The 20,859-nt window shown below is 53.6% G+C and overlaps 2 protein-coding genes across 6 annotated transcripts in view; both read left to right on the top strand.

Annotated features, from left to right (window-relative positions):
• PIGO (phosphatidylinositol glycan anchor biosynthesis class O) overlaps positions 1-20,859 on the top strand; it is a 265,926-nt gene that overhangs the window by 7,479 nt on the left and 237,588 nt on the right. Inside the window, exons 7-12 of one of the 5 annotated variants that reach the window (XM_068176614.1) lie at positions 1,288-2,857; positions 3,373-3,576; positions 3,848-4,050; positions 4,820-4,890; positions 5,503-5,619; positions 5,830-9,469. In XM_068176614.1, the coding sequence (XP_068032715.1) occupies positions 1,288-2,857; positions 3,373-3,576; positions 3,848-4,050; positions 4,820-4,890; positions 5,503-5,619; positions 5,830-5,911 (2,247 nt within the window). In that variant the 3' untranslated portion in view covers positions 5,912-9,469. The other 4 variants (XM_068176611.1, XM_068176610.1, XM_068176612.1 and 1 more) reach the window with 4 other exon arrangements.
• On the top strand, positions 10,216-20,173 carry FANCG (FA complementation group G). Its single transcript, XM_068176434.1, has 14 exons — positions 10,216-10,332; positions 10,434-10,515; positions 12,032-12,163; positions 12,952-13,145; positions 13,775-13,928; positions 15,079-15,209; positions 15,564-15,710; positions 16,490-16,650; positions 16,865-16,931; positions 17,436-17,773; positions 17,903-17,958; positions 18,545-18,682; positions 19,510-19,642; positions 19,917-20,173. The coding sequence occupies exons 1-14, from the start codon at positions 10,216-10,218 to the stop codon at positions 20,032-20,034; spliced, it is 1,968 nt and encodes a 655-aa protein (XP_068032535.1). The 3' UTR covers positions 20,035-20,173.

Below are 20,859 nucleotides of genomic sequence, written 5' to 3'. Positions count from 1 at the left end.
ACAAAGTGCAACAAAATACCGAACCCCAGGAGCGGATTGACAAAATTTGAATGAGAGTCTCTACATCAGGTATAAAAGAAGCCTAGGCAGTGGACCAGGCTAAGTGAGAGCCTCTATGGATGATGTGAGGGCCATCTGTTGTGGCTCTGGTTATGCTACAGAGCCAAATGTGCCACAGGCATTGCAAGGCATGTATCTCAGCTAAGGGCCAGTCTGCCTTTGAGGGACTCTGGATTGCTGGGACTACAGGAATAATTCCTTCAGTGCCCAACCAGCTCCTTGGAGTACCAGCTGGACACCACTGGTGCAAACCATTGAGCAGCTGGAGAGAATGATTGCTGATGGGAAGACAGAAATACTCAGCTCTGTAATTATAGAGCAGCAGAGTGCTCTGACATTTAAAGATCATACTGTAAGTTAGTGTCCATTAATCACTGAGGATATCAATCATCATTTGTTAGGAATTAGCATTATCAAGTTGTGCCTGTTTAAATATTTGCACTCATTGTTTGAGGAGGTTTCTGGCTCGATAACGGTGGTGTTGAAGAAGCCATGGCCTGTGAGAGAGCCAGTGCATGTGTCTGCCATTCATGGGCAGAGGCAGACTGATTCTGACTGTGCTCTGAGGCAAAAGGAAGGTGTGTGAAGTTACGGGTGCAATTCAGGACTGGAGAGATCTAAGCAGATGGATGTGTATGCAGGTTCTATGCCCTGCTAATGCCCCGTAACACTTCTTTTGTGACTTTGAGATTGTAGCTGCCTTTGTTTGTGTCTCTGTTGAAATAGAAAGCAAAAAGAATGAATTTTTCTTAAACTACGGTGAAGTGTATTAATGTGCTAGTATTGAAGAAAGGGAAGTTGTTGGTTTCATCCACTATAAGTTTTTTTATGTGCTATTTTTCCTCAGACAAAACTGTAAAACTCAACATAGGGTACAGATTAACAAGTCATTAATAGTAATGACTTGACCTTCTGGAGAACATTTGCCTTATTGCTGCCAATGACTTCATAAAAACCTTTAGTGATGCCCAGCATTATCAGGGGTGTAGCTGCAGGAATCACTATAGTTGTCACTGTGGATGCTTCACTTGAGAGGGAAGCAGTTTGGCAGAGAGATTGAGTTTTCTGATAGTGACATCCCTGGGTGATATGGCTGGGGACAAGTCTGTCCTGGGAGGGTTTGGTAAATTGGGGTTGTTTCCATTGTGAAAGGGCAGCGTGAAGCAGTGAATCCCATTCCCTGTTTTCCCAGTGCTGCTGTCTGATCCTGTTTCTTCTCTCCTGTAGGTGGATCGCTTCCTGCAGTCCTACTCGTTGGTGGCTCAGGACCTGCCAGTAGAGCAGCTCCAGCACCTGCAGGAGCTCTTCTCTAGTGCTGTGGAGGAGCACACGCAGCTCCTGACCCAGGTGCAGGGGACGACAGTGCCTCCAGAGCTCAAGCCGAGGCTGGGAAGCCTCATCGGTCGCTTCCAGCACTACTTGCGGGAGGCACGGGCTGTGTGCACCCAGTCCTGGGCCCGCTTCCACCCCCTGCGTATGGTGGGGGGCTGCATCCTTATTGCTTCCTCTTGCTTGCTCTGCTACATGGCCTCAGATCTGGCCACGTCCTCACAATCTCTCTGTCGCAGTTGCCTCCTGTACCCGCTCTTCTGGGGCCCTGTGGGGGCTGCTCTGCTATGGCTAGTCCATGTTTTCACCCAGGAGGGGCTGGATCTGCTCCTGGTGTCGTCATGGGCAGCCGCTGCTTCTCAGCTGGCTTTTTTCTGGCACTGGTGGGGCCGGCATCTCAAGAGAGCCCGTTTGACAGGCAGTCAGCCACCCTTGGCCAGTGGTGGCCTCAGGCAGAGGCTGCAAGCATGGCTTGGGCTGGCCTTCCCCATGGGCATTCTGTTCTTCCGCTGTGGAGCTATGTTCTCCGACAGCTTTGTTGTGGCTGAGGCACGGGTGGCCCCATTCCTGCTGGCCTCTCTGGTGATGTTGCTAGTAGGGAAGCTCCACTGGGATGGTCACCTGACTGTGCCAGAAGGTCCCAAGCAGCAGCTACTTGGCGTTTCTTCTTACCGGAGAGAGATCTGGTACCTGCTGTGCCTCGTGGCCATGCTTCTGGTCTGCGTGCGCCTCTCCAGTTTCTTCCACCAGTGCCGCGAAGAAATCCCTCAGTGCCGGCCCTCTGTTTTCCTCTCCCCACTTGCCAGCCTGAGAAACACACGGGCCAAGAACCTCTTCTACCTCCTGTGCGTGGCCTTGCTGGCTGGGCTGGTGTATGCAGTGCAGAGCTGGCTAAGGCACTACGGCAACCTGAACAGCTCGGACCCCCTTGTGCTCTTTGTGCGCTGGGGTTTCCCACTGGTTGTCCTTTGCATTGCCTGCTACTGGGCCGTTGCCTCCAGTGCTGATGACTCTCTTGGCAAGCTGCAGGAGCTGGTGCAGGTCGCAGTTGTTGTCTTTCCCAGGGCTGTCTATGGATTAGCATCCATGGGACTGCTGCTCCTGCTGTGCAATCCCATGACGGTGTTTGCAAAGGACACACGGGAGTCAGCAGGATCCATTGTCACTCCCTACCTGGGGGTTCCTGGCTCCGAAGTCGACTTCCTCCACGTCATCCCTCAGATCTACAAGAGGATGCAGGAGTCTCAGAAGAGCCGGCTGGAGCGGGGCAGCTGCAGGGCCACTGTTGCAGCGTACGGGCTGGGCAGCGTGTACTCAGCAGCTTTGGTCATAGCCCTCACCCTCCTGGGCTTCCTCTTGATGCTTCTGCACAGCGAGCGGCTGAGCTTTGCCTTCCTGCTCCTCTTCGTGGAGGCCTTTGTGCTGCTGCACATCCACACGTGTGCCAGAGGCCTTGCTGGAGATGCTGGTGAGTCTGGGCTCAGTGGAGCAACCAGTGGATATGTGACCTGGGCCTAACCTGTAGTGATCTTGCCTTAATTCTAGTGGGGAGAAGCAGGATCTGGTTTCTAGTATTGGGAAATGGTGGTGCACTGATCCTCAGGATACTATTAGCTTTTTTAAGAGATGCTTAATTCCTCAGGTAGAAGAAAGATGCATGTAGCAGGGATGTGAACATGGTGGGGAAATGAGTCTCTTGAGACAGGGAAAGGAACTTTCTTCTTCCCAGGGTGTGAACAGTCACCTAACCCCACTGGTTCTGACAGAGTGCAGTAGCAAGGCTACTGGCACCAGCAGAGGGAATGCTGGCCCCTTGCTGTATCTGTGGGGGGAGCTGGACTGTTTCTTGTCTCTTAAAAGAGCCAACATGGAAAGGGAACCTGCAAAAAAAGGTCACTAGGCTTTTTTTGACCATGGATCTGTCTTGTTCCTTGATGCTGATATCCCCACCCCTGCCTCTGTTTTTGTCTTTTATTCTCTCAGAGCTGTTTTCAGTGCCGTGGTATGCAGTCATCTCCTGGCTCCTTGCTGCTTCACAGTTCTTCTATTCCACAGGCCACCAGCCTATCTTCCCAGCCATCCACTGGAATGCAGCCTTTGTTGGCTTCCACCTTGACCACAGCATGAACCTCCTGCCTGCTGTGCTGGTGGGAGCCAACACCTTTGCTTCCCATATCCTCTTTGCAGGTAAATAAATTTCTTCCTGAGCTGTGGTGCCTGAGCAGACACAGCTCACTGCAGTGCCTTGCTTGGGGCTCTGAAGGTTGAGCATGGGGCAATAAAGACTCCAGCACCAGCTGAGCAACAGCGTCCTCGCTGTTCCTCTTGTGGGGCCACAGCAGCCTGGCCTGGGGCTAGGGTATGTGCTTCCTGCATATCCAGGGCAGGATGGCAGATCCTAAACTGCTCCTCGCCTCCTGGGCTCTGATAACTTCATCTGCCTTTGTCCTTGAGGTAGTTGGCTGCCCACTGCTCCTGCTGTGGCCCTTTGTGTGTGAGATGTCCAACTCACAGAGGAAGAAGCCCAAGAAGGAATCCCGGGAGGAGCTGCAGGATGTGGAGGAGCGCATGATGGAAATGAGGCTGCGGGAGTCTCCAGAGGAGTTCTCCACTGCTCTGTTGCGGCTGGGATTGAAATACCTCTTTGTCCTTGGGGCACAGGTACAGGCAGAGGCAGGGTGGCTGTGGGAAGGGTTGTCTAGGAGGAAATTGGTGTGCTGTGATAACTGTGGGGCACTCTGATAAAAGGGGTCAGCCAGGACACAGACAGGCCCTGGGATGGAGTGTCTGGTTGTAGGTGGAAGAGCAGGTCCCTTCTCAGCCATGCTATTTGCTCTGTGCTTTGGGAAGGGCTCCAGCATGAAAGCTGCCATATGGATTAGGATGTTTCTCATACTCATATGCCCAGAGTGGGAATGTCTGCTCAGGAGCTGCAGGGTTGTAATCCTGCTCCCTCTCTTCCTTAGCATTCCTATCTCACACCAGCTCTGTTTTTCATACGTGCTGTGATGATATAGGAAGCTAAAAACCAGAAAATTTAATCCTGTGAAAGAAGTGAATAGTTTTCTGGGATTTATTTCTTCAAATCATTCGCCTGTGTTGTCAGACCAGAGATAATGCAAGGGAAGGGGCAAGCCCTGCAGCAGAGAGCAGCAGCACCCTCTCAGTGAAATAGTAGGTCTGGTTAGCCACAGTGTGAGCCCTTGCCCCAGCCTGGCCCCACAAGGGCCTTCATGTACCCCAAGCTGCTTGTGTTTCCTGACTTGAGGACATCATGGAAGAAAGTCCTCTTTAAGATGCTCATTCCTGATGTGTTCTGTGCCAGCCTCTCAGGCATGTGCAGTTTAGTACCACCTTCAGATGTGAACCTAGTGCCCAGGAGGTCTCTCCAGAGTCACCTGTAACTTGTTTTTCCTGATCTTCCCCACAGCTTCTGGCCTGTGTGTGTGCAGCTATGATCCTCAGGAGACACCTCATGGTTTGGAAGGTCTTTGCCCCAAAGTAAGTCCCGGAAGTTGCTCTGATGCTGGGTTAAGACTCATGTCCCTGACACCTTGACTAGAGTTCACAGACAGTAATTTTGGAAGAGACCCTGTGATTGATCTTCTGACTCATTGCCTAGTACTGGTTCTAGGAATGTCCCTGACTAATTCCTGCTTGAAATTCAGAAGCTAGACTTGAGCTAGAGCCCGAGAAGTTCCTCCTCACATTAGGAAATGTGTGTCTTAATTTCCAAAGACACACAGAACCCACCTGGAAGCTGAGAATGTTGTAGTCAGAGCCAAAGGTAAGGGTGCCAGACCAGAAGTGATAAACTCAGAAATGCTGAACCAGCAAGCCTTTGAACTAGTTGGTGTGAAGGGTGGCCTCAGCCTCAGAGGGATTCACAATCCCACCTGAGTCAATGGGTCCTGAGTAGCCTCTAAATCAGACGAGTGCTTGGCTCACAGGTTTCAGGCAGCAACTGCTGGGGAGTGAATGTAATTCAGGTTTTAGGATGTGGGATGCTACCAGCCTTTCATTGTCAGGAAAATCAGTCAGCTGGAGGGTAGCAGCCTGTCTCTGTAGTCATGCTGGCTGTTGTATCCTTAACTGCATCTCTTGTGCCTGCAGGTTCCTCTTTGAGTCGCTGGGCTTTGTGGTGAGCAGCATCTGCCTCTTGCTGGGGATCTCCCTGGTGATGCGTGTGGACTGTGCCGTCAGCACCTGGTTCAGCCAGCTCCGGCTGAGGTAGCCTTGGACACGTGAGGAGCCTGACCTGCTCGTCGGCCCAGGCTGTGGCTGTCTCCTTGCCTCCCTCGGGCTGGGAGGGATACACGAGCCACCAGCAAATGAGTGCCTGCCGACAGCAGTCAGGGATTATGCCCAGCTCCCTGCTGCTGTGCTGAACAAAAGGACTGGAGCCAACTGTTCCTGGCTCACGGGGATGGTGTTTCTCAGCAGGGGAGGTCAGAGCTCTTGCTGGGCCTTTGCTGGCAGCAGAAAGACTCTGCTGCAGGAGCCCAAGAAGCAAGAGTCCTGAAGTGCTCCTCTGGAGAAACACCAACAGGGGTCTTGCTGGTACTTTCCTGACACCTGCCACAATGTGCAGCTGGTAGGCTTCAGTGGCCAGCAAGGTGTCACCATGACTGTGCAAAGACTCATGGGATGGGGCTGGCTGAGGAGGGGAGAGGTTGAAAGGGGAGGGCATTTCCCACAGCCACCACTTTGTTTTCACGTGCTTGGTTATCACACTGGAATCACACTGCACATGTTTCCATGCAGATGGATCCTGGAGCCTCAGTGGCAGCTACTTCTCTGTAAAGTCAGTCAGTTGCTCTGTGGTGAGGCCTCTCTTTCCCTACACTCAGTCTCACTTTCCTGGTTCCACTCAGCCCTGTGAAGTGCAGTGGGGAGCACTCTGGGCTGCCTTGTACAGCAGGCTTAGCTTGAGCCAGTGGTAGCAGGGCCAACTGTGTGCATGACCAAGAAATTCTCCACTTCTGTTCTCAACCCGTCAGGGTCCCTGTGGGCTGGGTGGTAGCAGCCAAGGCTCTTGATCTCTTCCTGGGTGTGTGCTGCTGGATGCTGGCTGTTGACTGTGAACAGTTTAGATGCAGGAGGATGTAGTGACAAAATATGCTGGGCCTGGCCAGCAGGAAAGGGGAACCTGGAATAGCTGTCCCAGCTGCATGAGTAGCCTTGGTGTGATCTCCAGAGCCTGAGAACAGCTACATGAAAGCATGGAGCGGGCACCAATTCTTTTGGGACGTGGTTTAACTTACTGGTGTCTATGTGTGTGCTGGGTGCTATGGACCAGATGCAGTCACTCACATCCATGATCCCATGTTTGGGGCTCGTCTCCCTCTTGGCCTTGGCATTCTCTGTGAGACTTCACATCACAAGTAAGATATGCTAAACGTGCCCTTGACTGCTCACAGTCAGGAGACATGGTGTTCCTTTCTTTATGGGCACAGGTAGAGGGTGGTGACCATGGTGCCTGGCCACATCCCAGCTCAATTCCTCCTGCAGTTTCCATTGGAGCTGGGATTCCTTACTGCCCTGAACCACTGTGTGGCATTACATGGTGCTATGAAACCTTTTGTCTCTTTCCTCTCTGGAAAGAGATAAGGAGTGCTTGCCTGGGATTTCTGCAATGATATTTGCCTGATCCCATTAATTTTTAACTCATTCACCATGACTGCCCCTGTTTGAGTTCCTTGCTGCAGACTGTTAGCATATCTCCAGGCTCTTCTTCTCCTCTGCCCTGTGGAGTCCCAGGGAAAATCTCTTATGATTTCATTTCTTGACATTTTTCCCAAGTGCACAGTTGCTGTGTCTCTTGAGGGCAGGTGGAATTTTGTATTTTACCCCTGCAAAATGCCTGCTCAGTTGTTCAGATGCAATTCCAGGAAGGCTTAAACTGTTCTTATATTAGGTTTCCCTTGCCTGGCCTGCTCCTGATCTGCCGGCTGTGCTCTGCTACCTCAGCTTCTCATGTCCTCTGCTCTGTGGTCCTGCTCAATTTCACCTGTCACAAGCAGGGACTGGTTTGTAAGTGGCATCACGCCCTGGCCTGCCTCACTGCCTGGATGCACACCACCAGCGATAGCACAAGCAAGAGGTAGTGGCAAACAGTGAGGGAAGCTGAAAGCTACAGGAATGCATCAGACCACAATTAAAATGGGCTTAGGCACTCATACCCTTAAAAATAGGTTATTTGCTGAAAGCTGACTGCCTGGTGGCCATATGCCTCTGAAAGAACGAGGGGTGCATCGATATGGGGAGGAGGAAGGGGGTGGAGGTAGCAGTTACCCAGTAAATTTTCATTTAATGTGAGGTTAATCTGGATAACACATGTTGCTAAACATCAAGGCTGGAGCTCAAATTGGTCTTGTAACCTCATAACCTGGTCAGGAGCTTTCTGCCTGTCTCTATTTGTGCTGGCAGAAGTCCCTGTGGCCACTGATAGTGTAGGACTGGCCCCTGATGTCCCCATGGCTGCCACCCAGGCCCCTTGGCTTCCATCTCTGGGACTTGTTTCTCTTTTCACTGGTCACTCCAGTGCAGCTGAGCCTTCCCATGCCCACTGTTCATGGTTGGAGCACTCACGTGGGGCTTGGGAATCCTCTCCTCGCCCCTCCATGGCACACCTCTGCCGTGTGTGGGTTTGTGGACCCAGGAGGCCAGGGAGAGCAGAGGGAACAGTGTCATCAAAGAACACACTTATCTCACCAGAAACTAAACAAAGCTTGCAGTAGAAGGGCTGCAAGTACATCCTGGTCACTGCAGAGATGCCATGGAGTTCTGGCTGCTCGGACACGGCAGACTGGCTGCTACACCAAAGATTTCAGATTCATGAAGATGAGTTTCCCAAGGGCTGGAGAGGCTCTAGCTACTTTTCATTGACTGTTTCAGTCTTTGTCGGCCTTCTTCAGCTGCCCTCAAGCTGATTGTTTGGCTGCCATTCTTCTGAGCTTGCTGGGGATTACAGAGTTAGTGCCAGTCTAGGGCCTGGCGACCTTGGAAGCAGATCATGCTGCTGATACTAGAGCAGACAAGACTGTCTTTGCTGATTTAAAACCCCAGGAGGTGGTTGCCTCCTAGTGCAAACCAAGGCTCTTTGGGAAATCTGCTGTGCTGGGGAGTAGGTTTTGCCCCACATCCCTCCAGAGAGGTTGTTGTAGGGCCCCACTTGGCTCTCCTAGATGAGTTATTCCAGGCAGTTTATTTCTGGTCGCTGTGTCCCTCGGCTGAGTGTGACAGGGGCCAGAGTGCTCAGCTGAGCAGTTTTCATCCTGCACTCCACAGGAGTGCATTTCTGCACTTTGGGCTTTGCAAGTGTTGTGCATGTGTTTGTTGGCAGGGGAGAGCCATTGGAAACTTCCCTGGCTCAGACCCATGGTGTGTCCCATGGTCCTGGCACAGAACAAAAATTCAATTGTATCTCTTTTTTGCTGCCTAAAAAGAGTGACCAAAAGCTGCGGCCACTGTGAAGAGTTGTGAGTGTTGGGATCACCTGCAGCTCTGGTCCATGGGGCTAACACAGATCCCAAGGGATGGCACTGTTTCGGGGAGCCCAGGGCTCGTTCCAGCTCTGTTCCCACAGCCATTCCTCTGTCCCATCTCTCTCTGGTTTTCCCTCAACTCTTCAGGCTGCTTTTTTATGCCAAGGCATAGTCCTGGTCTCGGTGTGCATGTCCCCCTTCCCCTCAGGAAGCAGCAGTGCCAGTGTGTGGGGAGCAGGGCTGGGGAGCCCTGCTCTCTCCTCTGAACCCTGACTCAGTGCACTACGTGGCTTGGAGCAAGATTGTTCTTTTATTTTTTATTAACCTCTTTGTACCTCAGCCCCTCATTTGGGGAAAAAAAAAAAAGGGGATGGACCCAGTTGTGGAAAGCAACCTGGGAGCTCTGCATGCAGCATGGTGCTACACTTTCCTGGGTATCTACATATCTGGCTGTCAATGCTTTCATTCACATCCAGCAGCTACACCTGGAAGGTGGAAGCCATGCTCAAGTCTCTGCTGGGAAGCAGAGCCTTCTTTTCAAAAAACCCTCCAAAACAGGCAAGTTGGCTGTGCTCGTGCGCCTGGCACCCTGGGTGTGGCACGACCGACCCCGTGAGGCAGCCAGGAAGGGGTCGCTCCGTTGTTCAATTGCATAATTAATTAATCGGGAGTGGGGGGAGGCGTGCATGATTCGGTGTCCGAGGGTGGCACGGGGCTCCGGGCAGCTGTGAAAATTGTCTGCAAATAAAACGGTGAGAGCCAAGGAGAGCTGTGTCGTCTCATTCTTCCATCCCTCTCGCCGACCCGTCTGGGCTCTCCTTCATGGGGACCTTCATCTACAATTTCCTCCTGAGGGGAAATGGAGGGTTAGGCACTGATCTCTTCTCTGCAGAAACCAACAACAGGACCTGAGGGAACGGCCTGAACCTGTGTCAGGGGAGGTTGAGGTTGAACTGGGGACCAAGAGTCGGGGTTTCGGAAAAGACTTCTCCAAGAGAGTGACTGGGCACGGGAACAGGCTCCCCAGGGTAGGGGTCTCAGCTACAAGCCCGACAGAGTTCAGGAAACGTTTGGACAGCGCAGGTGGTGTGGTGTGTTGATGCCCCTCCGTGTGGGTCCTGCCCGGAGGCGGGGGCTGGGCTCGGGGTCCTGATGTGTCCCTTCCAGCCCGGCCTGGGCGCTAGCTGATCCTGACTGGTGCCTTCGCCTTGCGCCGAGGTTTGTCCCTCCGCGGCTCCCCCTTCCCCCCGCGCGCCCCCTCGGCCCCGCGCTTCCCTGTTGCCGTGGTGACGGCCGTTCCCGCCAATCGGCGGCGAGGGCGGGAAAGCGGCGGCGGGCGATGGCGGCGGCCAGGAAGCGGCGGCGCGGGACGGAGCCGGAGCGGGAGCGGGAGCGGGAGCGGGGCTGCCTGCGGGCCTGGACCGCCCACAGCCGGGCGCTGGTCGAGCGATGGACGGTGCGGCACGTCCTCTTCCTTTCCCCCTCCCTTCCCCGAGCCGCGGGCCTGCCGCCGGTGCCGCTCCGCAGCAGGGCCGGCGCTAAGTGCGTGCCTTGCAGACGGCGCGGTGCGGCGGAGAGGCGCGGCAGGCGCGGCTGCAGCTGCGAGACGAGTTCCGGGAGCTGCTCCTGAGCATCCGCGGTGAGTGGCGGCCGCCGTGCCCCGCCTTCGCCTCCCACTGCTATCCCGGGCCTGAAGCGTGTGGGCGTGGAAGCACCGGCTCCCTGACACCTCTGTTTACCGGGATGCAGCTCCGGTATGCCGGTGCTGGAGACAAACGCGTGAAGGCGGCGGGGTGAAAGGGTTCCCACTGCCCGGTGGGATGAATGGGGCCTGCAAAGGAGTTAATCACAGAATCATCAGGGTTGAAAGGGATCTCTGAAGATCAGATCACCCAGTCCAACCGCCCTGCCAAGGCAGGATCACCTGGAGCAGGTGGCACAGGAACACATCCAGGTGGGGTTTGGATGTCTCCAGAGAGGGAAATTCTACAACCTCCCTGCACAGCTGTTCCAGTGCTCTGCCACCCTCAGCGTAAAGAAGTTCTTCCTCAAGTTGAGGTGTAGCTTCTTGTGCTTTAGTTTATGAATATTGCTCCTCCGGTTTCAGCTCCAGTATCCCAGTGCTGGAAACAAGCCAAGGTGAAATGATCCCTGTTGCCCTATGCTGACCTGGGCCAGCAAAAGGGCTATTGTCCAGCCTCAGATTCTGCCTTAACTTGCTGGGCAGAGCTTTGGCGATTCTGTAAAAAAAAAGTGAGGCAGCCTTTCTCTGGGAAGTCAGGGGAGAGGCTCTCTGACACAGGCATGGAGCAGAGAAAGCCGAACATAAGGCAGCTTAATTTCCAGTTTCCTCAGTGCAGGAGAGACATGGAGCTCCTGGAGAGGGTCCAGCAGAGGGAAATGAGGATAACTAGGGGACTGGAACATCTTTCTTACAAGGAAAGCCTGAGCAATCTGGACCTGTTCAGTCTGGAGTAGAGGTGACTGAGAGGGGAGCTCATGAGTGTCTGTCAGTGTCTGCAGGGAGGGGTCAGGGGATGGACCAGGCTCTGCTCAGTGGTGCCAAGCAGTAGGCACAAGGCAATGGGCAGAAAATGATGCACAGGAAGTTCCACCTGAACATGAAGAATAACTTTACCCTGGTGACTGCACATGAGAACAAATTTTCCCGAGAGGTTGTGGAGTCTCCCTCACTGGAGATACTCAAAAACCACCTGTAGCAATCCTGTGCTACATGCTCTAAGATGGCCCTGCTTGAGCAGGGAGACTGGACCAGATGAGACACTCTGGTCCCTTCCAGCCCCACCCATTCTGTGATTTTGTGATAAGGAGATGGACACAGTGTGTGAAAGGGTGGATGTGTACTGGAAAGGAGTAGGCTGTTGATACTCTTCTGGGAGAGCTGAAAGTCCTGGAGGACTGCAGCATTTTGGTAGCTGGGGAATGGATGTTTAAAGCAGTGTTGGCACCTGGAGTGCTGACACATGCTGTCTGTCTGGCACTGCATTTCCCAGGTGGCTAAATCACACCACAATCACTAAAAACTTCTTGCCAAGCCACTTCTCTTGTTGCTGAGCCAGGTGTTGCCACCTGAGCATGGACAGCTGTTTATTCTTAGCCATCTAAATTTCTTGTTGGGTTGGCTGTGCCTACAGGGCTGCCGGCTGCCCTCCCTGTCCTGCCTCTGGAACTCACTGTCCTCTACAACTCCCTGCTTTTCACTGTGGGAGCATCTGACTCTGCCATCAAAGGAGAAGCAGAAGGAATATGCCAGGGACTCCTCAGGGGTAAGGATGTGGGTGTTTATTAGGGGAGTTCTCGGGGTGAGGAGAGCGTTCTCTGTGCTCTGGAGATACTTGGTGAGTGACTGGAGGTGCGGGAACTGTGAGCAGACACGCCTGGCTCTGCCAGAGAAGGCCAGAGACGGGGGAAACTGTGGGCAGGCACCCCTGGCTGTGCTTGGAAAGGCTGGAGATGGGAGGAACTGTAAGCAGGCATCCAGGCTCTGCCTGTAAGGGCTGGAGGTAGAGTGGCATGTGGCCAGGGACAGTGTGCAGCTGCCTGCCTGTTGCTGCCTGCAGGGATGGGCTGGAGGTTTCAAGGGAAACAAGAGGTTTTAATGTATAAGGTGCCAAGTCTCTAGTAAAGTTTTAGTGACAGTAGACAGTTAGTGTTTTCTTTAATTATAGTGTGCTGGCTTCAAAGAAAACTCACTGAAACAGGCTGCTGCTCAGAGGTGGATCTGCAGTGTTGGCACATGCTTACCTGAGGGCAAATGACTTCAAGGGGACACAGCAGAGCTGGAGTCTAGCGCTGAGCTGTGCTGTGTGTTGTCTCCTGAGTGTGCTGCTGTCAGCTTCTCTCTCTTAGAGCTTATTTTCCATTCTGCTGAGGCCAGGCCAGCCCTGCAACCCCATTCCTTCCATTGCTAGGAGGAGCCTGTGCTTGTTTGAGGCTTTCTCTGCCTCTTGCATCCAGGGTGTCTGTTACAGCGCACCAACACATTGTCTCACAGCTCTAAATGTTTTTGCTTGGTGTTTTTTTTTGGGTTTTTTTGTTTGTTTTTTTTTTTCAGTTCTGGAGGCTTTTGGGGCCTGCGGAGAGGATCTTGGCATGGAAGAGCTGTGGGAAAAGGTGCTGCGGGAGGTAACCGTGGAGGAGCTGCAGGCACCTCTGCACCGCCTTGGGGCCCTGCAAGCAGCCTGGTGGCTGGCAGCCAGCCGGCTGGGAAGTGTTGCTGGCCTCTTCCAGCTCCTGAGCACTGCTGAGGTAACTGGGCACAGGCAGATGCTGGCAGAGCTGGCATAAATACAGTGTTTGTCATAAAACTCACTCTGAAAAATGTTGTTGTGGCACTTGGACAGCTGAACCCATCAGTGCTGCCCAGTCAGCATAACTAATCCTCCCCGTGGCATCCCAGCAAAGCCTAATGGCCCTGAGAGTGTTAATGGATCCCAGAATATTCTGCCTGTGTGGGCCCTAGACCTCTGTGTGTCAGACAGGAGACTTGGGCAGGCTGGTAGAGGGCTGCAGATGGACTTGCAGACTCTGTAGGGAACAGGAGTGGGATGCAGAACCTTCCCTGCTGATCAAAAGGCTGATGATGGGTGGGTCCCATCTTTCTGACTGAACTCCAACAGCCATCTGTTGCATGCCAGGAGACCCTGGAGGTGCACCCCACTCTGAGGTGGGGAGGTGCTGCCCCAGGCCAGGCAGGAATTACTGCAGTAAGTGGGTTGTAGGTGAAGGGAGCAGATGGTAGAACATTGCTCCCCAGTCTGCCCCCACTGCAGAGAACAGTGTTGAGTGGTTTGGTGGGACCTGTTTCTCTGTGCACTTGGACCAGTTTCCTGCTTCCCTTCAGCATTCCCTGCTCTCTCTCCTCTGTGCCTTCACAGGACCCAGGAAGAGCTCACTGCAGTGAGGGGCAGAACAAAATCCTCTCCATGATCAAGGCATGGCAGGTCCCTCCTGAGGAGGCCTCCCTGCCCCTTGTACAAAGTGCCAAGGACTTGAAGGAAATCCTCTGCACTGCAGCAGCCTTCCTGCAAGGTTTGTGGGGGGCAGGTACTCATGCCAGCACAGTCTCCTGCTGCTCTGTCCCAGGACCGCTTTCCCTGCCCTTATCCTGGTTTCTCTTCCCAAGCAAACTGACCCTTGGGTTATTTTAGGCTGTTCCTTTGGAATCAAGTCTGACTGAGCCTCTGAGTCTCAACCTTTATGTTCCTTGTTCAAAAAGCTTCCCTTTCCCCAGCTCATCCTTTTTCTGCATGGGGTTCCTATGCCTGTCTGTGACTCTAGGGGAGTTGTCTGGGCCCTGCAGTGACCTTAAAGCAGAAGGCTGGCAGGGGTTTTATGAAGATAAAACCTTTCTTCTGTTTGTCTTCTGGAACTTGCCTTGTTCCAAGCACGTTGTTCCTGTTAGACTAGGGTGCTACAAGAGCCACACAAAGCTGTTTGTGAGGCTTTGTAGCCTGGTGTCACAGGGAGCAATGGATCTTCTCTGGCTGCTGTGTTCCGTCCTGCCTGTTTTCTCTCCTTTACTGTTTTGACAACCCCAGCAGCTCCAGGGACAGCCAGCACTGCCTCGCTGTGCTTGGGCTCCTACAGGGCCTTCCCGCCAGAAGGCAGGGCAGGAGCTCTGGCCCACAGAGCTGGAGCCAAAATAGTCAAGGGTGGCACCAGCACTTCCAGCAGGGAGGTGGCAGATGTGAGTGTGGTGCTGCTATGTGAGAGCAGCCTCAGAGGGTAGCCTAAAAAGAAGACCTAAGGAAAAGCAAATAACGAGTGGTGATAAATATTAATTTATTGATATCCCAAAGCATCCTGCTGGGAAATGGCCTAGATGTGCTGAAAAAAATTCTGAAGTGTGTGTGCTTCCCTGCACTGCTGTCATTGTGGATGAATGTGGAGGTGAACTCGCCCAGCACATACCCCTGTCCTTGTTCTGGGCCAAAGGAAGCATCTTGGACTTGGAAGCTGCTGTTATTTCTGCTGGACATTTCCATTGAGTAGCTTGTTCTCTTGCAAAACCACTAAAGCAAAGATGGCAGCTTGGCACTATCCTGCTGTGCATTGCTGGGTTTGCAGGGGATCCAGGCAAGTCCCTATGGCACTGGGAAGAAAAGGGCACCACCACTTGTTTGGGACTTGGTGGGACACAAAAGTGAGCCACAGAACCAATATGCTGTGTCTGTCCTAGGGCTGCAGGAGCTGGAGGCTGGGAACTTCCCCGCTGCCCTTTCCCTCCTTCAGGAAGCTGCAGGAGGATTCTGCTCCAAGAATATCCTGGCCCAGATCTACACCTGCCTCGGCTGCTGCACTCAGCGAATGGTAATGACAGCAAAGAGGGAAAAGGCAGCTGAGGGGTGGGAAGGCTCAGGCTCACAATGCCTCTGTGTGGTCCAAGGCCTCTCAGGGAGGGAAGGCCTTGAGCAGAAATTGCCCTTGTGGTCCCAGCCTCCTTGGACAGGCTGCAAAATCCATTCCAAGGTTTTGGCTGATTGCAAAGTGTTGCTGCAGAGAGAGAAGCTCAAAAACCAACCTGAGGAGGGCTGCCTTTGGCCAAATTGCTGCCCTGCTTAGTGGGGATCTCTTGGGGAAGCAGAGCAAGAATCTGGATCCTACCAAACAGTAAAAACATCAGCAGGATGTGCTTTCAACATGCATGTCTTCCCATCCACCTAGGGCAAGCCTCAGACAGCCCTTCGGCACCTGAAACGGGCCCTCCAGGTAGATTTCCAGTGCCTTCCTGCCCTGTCCCATGTGGCAGCAGTGTACCATGAACTGGGAGAGACCGATGTGGAGCTGCAGGCCCTGACCCTACTCTATGAGGTTTGTTTGGTTCCTGTAGTTCAGGGATGAGTTTTGCCCAGCAGAGCCTGCATGGAGCTTCAAAAGCAGGCTTCTTCCTTCTGGGAGGCTGTTTGACCCTGGAGGGAGTCCCCAGAATAGCAGAGTGCTGTCTTCAGCAAGTGGGCAGGAAGGAGTCCAGTGAGATCTGAAATTCCTGCTCAGCACCACATTTGGATGTGGCAAGACCTCGGGTCCTAGTTCATGTATGTGGTGGCTTGGGAGGTTATTCTCTCAGGTCAGAAAGTATCAATCTCTTAGAAAAATATGTAATAGTAAAGAGGCAGGTTTTGGCTGCAGTGAGGCAGTGTGCATTACCTGTGTGAACCTGCCTGGGACAGTAGATCACAACAGTAGACCCTGAATTATCTCTTTTTAGCTGTTTGAAAACTGTCAGATACATACAGAGAGGAGAGGGAACTCTCTCCTTACAAATGGTCTTACTGGGTCTGTGGCTGCAATGGGAGATGGTGTTCCAGGCAGCTCAAAGTACCTTGAACTAAAAACCTGAGGTGATCTGGATGATCTTGCAAATCTCCCGGTGCCATTTGGAGATCAGAAGTCTGCCTGCCCCTGTGTGATCCTGATGGCTTTTGCTGGAAGCAACTGTGAGAACAATGTAGTTATGCTTGTGAAGTGCAGCACTTCTGCTCGCCTGGGTGCATCTCCACATGTCAGAAGTCACAAAAGATTGCAGCTGCCTGAGACTTGACCAGTGCAGTGTAGATGTAGAAAACACTTTTTCTGTTCCTGTTTCACAGGCTCTGAGAAAAAACCCTCCAGCACCTGCTTCCTCTAGTCCCTATTTCCTCATGCAAACAGAGCTGCTTGTCCACACACCAGTGCTCACTTCCCTCCTTCGCCATCGCCACCCCTCTGAAGTGAAGTACCTTCTGGCACAGCGGTGTCTCCAGGATGGGAGGTAACAGTGCCTCTGGTCTGCTTGCAACATGCTGCTTGCTTGGACTCTGCAGTTTTCCTTGTGCTTCTGGAAATGGTCCAGTTCAGTACTGCTGTCATAGGTCTGCTCAAAGCATGGAGATTGTGAACAGGGGGAGAGACTGCGGGCTGGCAGTCCAGGTTTCACCTGGCTGATGGCACTTCTCCTTCCACCACATGTCCTGTTCCTGTTGCAGGGTGGCTGATGCAGTGGAACATTACCTGGATTTTCTGTCTCTCCTTCAGGAGGGACTGCAGCAGCAGGTAGGTGTCCTGGTAAAGATATCCCTTGGTGACTTGGAGGATGTGGGTTGGAGGGATCCAAACCCACTCCAAAGGGCTGGGCCCAGGAGCTCTGGACTCCAGGCTTCAGTGTCTAGTTTGAGATGTGAAGGAAATGAGGTAGGGGCTGATGTAAAGGAAATGAAGTGGGGGCTGGCACCCCCAACCTGTGGCATGTCTGCCTTTGGGTTCACACCAGAGACACTCACCACTGCTGTTTGGAGAGACAGCTTCCCCTTCCCTGTGAGAGCAGCTGTCAGCTTGATTTCGGGTGTCTTTCACTTCCAGAGTAGGGACTTGATGCCTTGACTCTGCTGAGCTGTGAGTCCTTTCCATCTTCTGCCTGCTCCACCAGGCTCCAGTGGCTGTGAGAGAGGGCTTGAGCTTTGCTGGGCAGCAGCTCCACATTCCCAGTATGCACAGAGTCATGCTGCTTGGCAGAGAACTCTCCAGTTCTGCAGCACCGATGTCACTTTTGCTCCCCAGGTGCCCCTGGATGGTGGCTCAGCTCTTCCCAGGATCCCAGAGGTGTTCCTGGAAGCAGCATCTGCCTTGGAGCAGGCTGGGAGGCACCAGGATGCCATAACTGTGTGTGAGGAGGTCATCAGCCGGACAACTGACCTCATTCCACGGATGTTACGAGTGGAGGAGAGGCTGGAGCAGACACAGTCCTCATTGCCAGGAGCAGAACTGGCGGGGGGACTCCTGTCCCAGATGAAGGAGAGCCTGTGCTGCCTTGCCTGGAGAGCAGCTGGATACCTGCAGCAGGGCTGGGCATGGGCCAAGCTGGGCGAGAGCAAGGAAGCTGTAACACAGTTCAGCAGGTGATAGAGCCTTGCCAGGAGAAGGGGCCTCCCCAGCAGGCAGCAATGGATGGTGGGGCAGGGCAGGACACTTGGCACTCCTGACAGCCCAGGAGTGGCTCCAAAACTCCTCTGGCCTCCCACCCACAGGTGCCTCAATGATCTCCTGCGTGTCCAGCTTCATGGGTCTGGTGTCAAACGGACAGGTAGGACACCACACAAGTGAGACCTGTGTGGGGCCTCAGCTGGGTCAGGATCTATGTGCTTGGCAGCAACAGGTAGAGGGCCATGGTGATGGGCCCAGCATCACTCTGGCAAGAGGCAGTTGTCCCAGCGTGCAAAGCTCTCGGCCATGCTAAAGCCTCTGAAGAGACTGGCTGGATTTTTTGGAGCAGAGTTTGGCCTTGGCTCTGCCTCTTTCACTGCCTCGGTAGCAGTTAAAGGGGCTGTGAACTGGAAAGCTTCTCCAATACAGTTTTTGGGGAAAAGATATATGCCAGTGGTGCAGAGGGACAGCTAAAGGCCAGGCTGCTGCTGAGGTCACTGTTCACCACAGCCATGTAACATTCTGGGCTCTTGACATTCTTCACTCTCCCCCTCTGCTGCCTCCCAAGCTCTTCTGGCCTGGCATGGAGGCTGATCTTTGCCATCTGTCTCCCGAGCTGGGGGATGAGCAGCCCAAATAAATGCTTGGCCTGTCCTGCCTGCTAACCTGGCTCAGCCTGCTGGGAATAAGGGAGAGAATGTCTGGAGGATGCTGTCTTCAGGTGTGTATGTGTCTTCCTGTGGCAGAGAATCTCCAGCCAGAAGTGGAGGTGCTCCAGAAGATCAGGTTGCTCTCTCTCATTGGGCGAGGTATACAGTTCTTGGAGCTGGGGAGGAACAAAGAAGCCCTGTTGGATTTCCAGCACAGTTTGCAGATCTCACCAGGTAAGAGGCTCATTTTGGTGAGGAACACAAGGGATTTCCACAAATTTGTCCTGGGCTACTTTGCCGTCTTCAGCAGGAAGTTCTTATGCTTTATACCACATTTATTCAGGTGCTGGGGGCAGCAGTAGGGCCACTAGCAATGTTACATACTAGAGCCTGGTCAGCTCACAGCCATGGAGAAACAGACCAAAACTATTGTCAGAGGAGTATATCAGAACCCTGACACCAACCTGTGCCCTCACATAGCTTGGACATTTCCTGCCTCAACCCCAGCCTGGTACAGCCAACTTTCTCCCAGACAGGTCTGCTTTCCCAGAACAGAGGAGTGGAGCTGTGCTTCACCCAAGGAAGCAGCATGCCCATGCCTGACAGTACAGAGGCCTGCAAAGAGAGCATTCATGTCTTGAACTCAGCCAAGGCATGGCTAGTGCTGCTGACAGGGCTGCTGTCTCCTGTTGAGTGCTCTGACATGCTGAAGAGGTGTGAGCTTCACCACAATCTGTCAGACCTGCTGGTCCCAGTCCTGCCCGTGGCCGTTCCCCCTGGGGGTGCGGACGTGCCTGCAAGGAGAACCCCAGTCTGTGTCCAAAGAGAGGTGTGGCAGGCTGTGCCCCAGGGCTGATGCCAACTGCCTTGGCTGCCAGCCCTGGGGTTAATTAGAGCCTGTGACACAGCCAGGACAGCCTCCTCCCCATTACACCACCTCTCTTTACACTCGTTGCCTTTGTCTGTCTTCTGAGCTTCTTTTGTAATACCCTTCAACCCACAGCAGTGCTGAGGACCTGCTCCTCGTCTGCTAAGGGCTGATCCTTCTTCCTGCCTTGCAGGTGACCCAGCTGCTGCCTCCTACCTGGTGCAGGCCTTGTGGAAGCTGAACCGAAAGCAGGAGGCAGCTGCTCAGTGGCAGAAGTTCTCCCAGAGCTCCCCTGGAGAGGATGGGCAACAGCCAGGGCAGGGAAGGTGTGTAGAGGGATGGGTAAGGTCTCAGTAATGCAAACTGTCTGCCAGGCTCTGAGGGCAGTTTAGGTGTCCAAGGAGCTTCCCCTGATGACTGCTCCGAGGGGCCGCAGGCTGTGGCTCTACTGGGACTCCCTTGAGCACAGAAGAGCTGACACAGCCAAATGGGGAGGGCAGAGGCTGCAGGTAGAGCAGGGGGACCTGCAGAACAAATGTCTCAGGGCATGGCAAAGGAATGCTGCAGTCCTCACTGCTGCCATGTTCCCTTCTCTTTCAGGCCCCTCCCTTTGTACCTGGTTTCATGTCTGGAGCAGGCAGTGTTCCCTCACAGTGAACCTCTTGCCAGAAGCATACAGGATTTCCTCGGGGCAGCAGCCCAGGACACCCCAAGCTGACCTGGTCATGCTCGCCATACCCACCTGCTGAGATCTCCCTGCATTTGGCTGGCACAAGGCCTTCAATAACTCCTCCAAGACTCAGAATTACTCTGTGATGAAGCTAGATTCCCAAAGGACTAAAACAGAATAGATCTACTTTTCTAATAAAAAACCTCAGCTCTGTTTAGCTCTGGGTTTTTCCATGCTCTTTCCAGAGTGAAATGTTGCAGTCATGGCCTTGACACTGCCTCCAGCTACTGAGAGCCCATGGGCTGTGTGCCCTGGGTGTGTGAGAGATCAAGGACAGAGATACCTTCACCCTCTGTGCCCTGTGCATGGTGGGGCTGGCTCTGCACTCGGGCTCCAGGGAGCTGCTGGTCCTCTCTGTGCTTTGTCTACTGCCTTTTTGCTCGGTTACTGTGCTTTGGAGCCCAGAGAAGGGGTTTTGTCTGAGGTACGCAGCTCTGAGGTCTGAATTTCACAATGCTGCACTGGCCAGAGATAAAGGCAGGGTCCGGACCCACACCTGTGTGTCCACTGTGGCCCTGAGGGTCTGTGCCAGTGCCATAGCTCCAGGCCCCTCACCCTCAGGGCTGAAGGAGCACATGTCCCTGCCCAGTGTCTGGTGGAGCATTTTTTGGATGAGGAAGGTCCCCTGACCCCATTACCCAAGGCTTTGGCAAGCCTTGGCTCCCACAGGAGGGAAGGGGTGCTTGGGAGCTGCAAGGACAAGGAGGAGTGAGGGGAGAGGAAAGAGGGCATGACAGAACTCTGGAGTCCACAGTGCAAGGCAGGAGCTGCTGCAGACTCTGAACGCTGGAGGGACAGAGAGGGGCTTTGGGT

The sequence above is a fragment of the Anomalospiza imberbis genome, chromosome Z, assembly GCF_031753505.1.
Source record: "Anomalospiza imberbis isolate Cuckoo-Finch-1a 21T00152 chromosome Z, ASM3175350v1, whole genome shotgun sequence".
NCBI lineage: Eukaryota > Metazoa > Chordata > Aves > Passeriformes > Viduidae > Anomalospiza > Anomalospiza imberbis.
This window is presented reverse-complemented; position numbering and strand designations above follow the sequence as displayed.